The sequence below is a fragment of the Alligator sinensis genome, unplaced genomic scaffold (genome assembly GCF_000455745.1).
Source record: "Alligator sinensis unplaced genomic scaffold, ASM45574v1 scaffold76_1, whole genome shotgun sequence".
NCBI lineage: Eukaryota > Metazoa > Chordata > Crocodylia > Alligatoridae > Alligator > Alligator sinensis.
In genome coordinates, this window is record NW_005841865.1 from 1,262,417 (window position 1) to 1,264,294 (window position 1,878).

General features: G+C 47.4%; 1 protein-coding gene across 4 annotated transcripts in view; it reads left to right on the top strand.

The window, feature by feature from the left end:
• Positions 1 to 1,878, top strand: part of PLCG1 (phospholipase C gamma 1) — an 82,758-nt gene that overhangs the window by 54,546 nt on the left and 26,334 nt on the right. For all 4 annotated transcript variants that reach the window (XM_025191226.1, XM_014525554.2, XM_025191231.1 and 1 more), the window contains one exon: positions 1,396 to 1,418. In XM_025191226.1, the coding sequence (XP_025047011.1) occupies positions 1,396 to 1,418 (23 nt within the window). The remainder of the gene's footprint in view (positions 1 to 1,395; positions 1,419 to 1,878) is intronic.

The window sequence follows — 1,878 nt, forward strand, 5'->3', positions numbered from 1 at the left end:
GTTCAGATATTTGGATCTGCTCTTAAGTCTGTACAGCAGGCATACCCATGCCCTTTTGGAGCATCCAAAATCTGGAGTGCAAGTATCCAGGTCTTATCTTTTTTCTCTTCCTTCATTAGCTGATGGATTTTTCCCTGGTGTAAAACCAATTTTTAAAAGAGGAGTTCCTCTGCTGCCACCTGTCCTATGGTGTACCTGTCTGCCCATAGCATGTCTGCCTTTGATTCCCTCTCCCTGACAGCTGCAATGCACCTTCCAGCATCTTCCTCCCCAGTAGGTGGTCCCCTCCCAGTGGCTACAGGGCTCCTGTGTTTTTCATCCCCGCTCTCACCTCCCTTGCTTTTCTAGTGTCATTGTACATTTAGCCATATCTGCTGGCTTCCCACTTCCCGCTGTTGCTTTGTGTGCTCTTGCAACAGTATGAAAGTTGGGTGTATCCACTTCAGAGGTTGAGACTCTAGCCTGTTTCAGTGCCTGGGGGCAGGGTAATGAGTAGGGGAGTGTGTCAGTTGGGAGGATGGCAGGCAGTGAGCTTCCAGCCTAGAGTGCTGTGCGTGACATTGCCAGGGGTTGCCATAACATCAGCAAATCTGGTGACGGAGAGAATTAAGTATTTCACAGTGGAGCCATCTCCTGCTGTGCATCCTATTGTTCCCTTGTGAGTGCTGGATGAAATGTTGTTTCCAGAGGCCTCAGCTGTGTTGTGTGGAGTTTCTGGCTTCCTCTGAGCATGTGGCTTCCCTTAACTGTTCTGCTCAGATAAGAATGGGATGATCAAACTTTTAGCATGTAGCTTTCTTTTTGGTCGGGACACATCTGTTTCCAGGGGCTCTGCTTTTAATCACTGTATCCAGTTCCAGGGGCATGAAAGAGCAGAAAGAACTGCTGTCCTGCTGGTACCTCCTAGGATGGCAGGGCAGCTTCTGTCATCAGGGTGAGCTGCCATTGAAAGTTTTGCCTGTTGTGCTATCAGTCCAGGCAGTGTGAAAGTAGTTGCACAGTGCTACCTGATTAAAACTTGTGGCTTGTCCCCATTTGTGATGACATGGGTGGCTCAATAGCACAAGGTGAAGCATGGTGTTAAATCTAGCCTGGTGAAGGTAAGATTGTCCTGTGAAAGGTGGTGGGTGCTGGGCCTAATTGATAGGGGCTTGGTATTTGTGGGAGGAGAAGGGGACTTTTTGTCCCAGGTACCTCTGTTTTAGCACAGGCTTTAGTCTGAATTACAGGTGACCCAGGTTCAAGTGAAGTGTCAACAAAGGATCTAAGAGAAGAGGGCCATGTAGGGAGCCGCTATTTTAATACCTTTGTTCCATTCTCGACCAAACTGTTTTGAATTCTTGTCATGGAAGCCAAGTGGAAAGGCTGATGTTTGTTGCTTTTTTTTTGTTGCAGATGGACCTCCCATTTCTGGAAAGGTAAATAACTTTAATTTTGCTGGAGCTGCAAGAATCTTTCTTTTCCTTTTTAAACTTGGTTTGGTGTCTACAACTATACATCCAGACATGATCTGGATCATAACCAGAGAGGATTCACTTTTACTCTTCCAAAACTACTATATCAGGAGGTTAGTAATGGAGCCCCTTGTCTCAAGCTGTCCTAAGGGAATCCAGCCCAAGTTGGTTGCATTCAATTTGTCAACATCAGTATGATTTCCAGGAGGCCATGTATCGCATCACAAAAGTCATCCTTTCCATTGGCCACAGTGTTGGCAGTCTCCTTCAAGAGGCTAAGCTTGTTTAGGCCAGGGGTGTCAAAGATGAGGCCCACAGGCCGGATTCTTTTCATGGTGCCCCAGTGTCTGGCCTGGTGCTGTCTCAGGGTCTGAGGACCCAAACACCACTGGACTATAGCCCTATGCTCAGCACCCAGGAATGC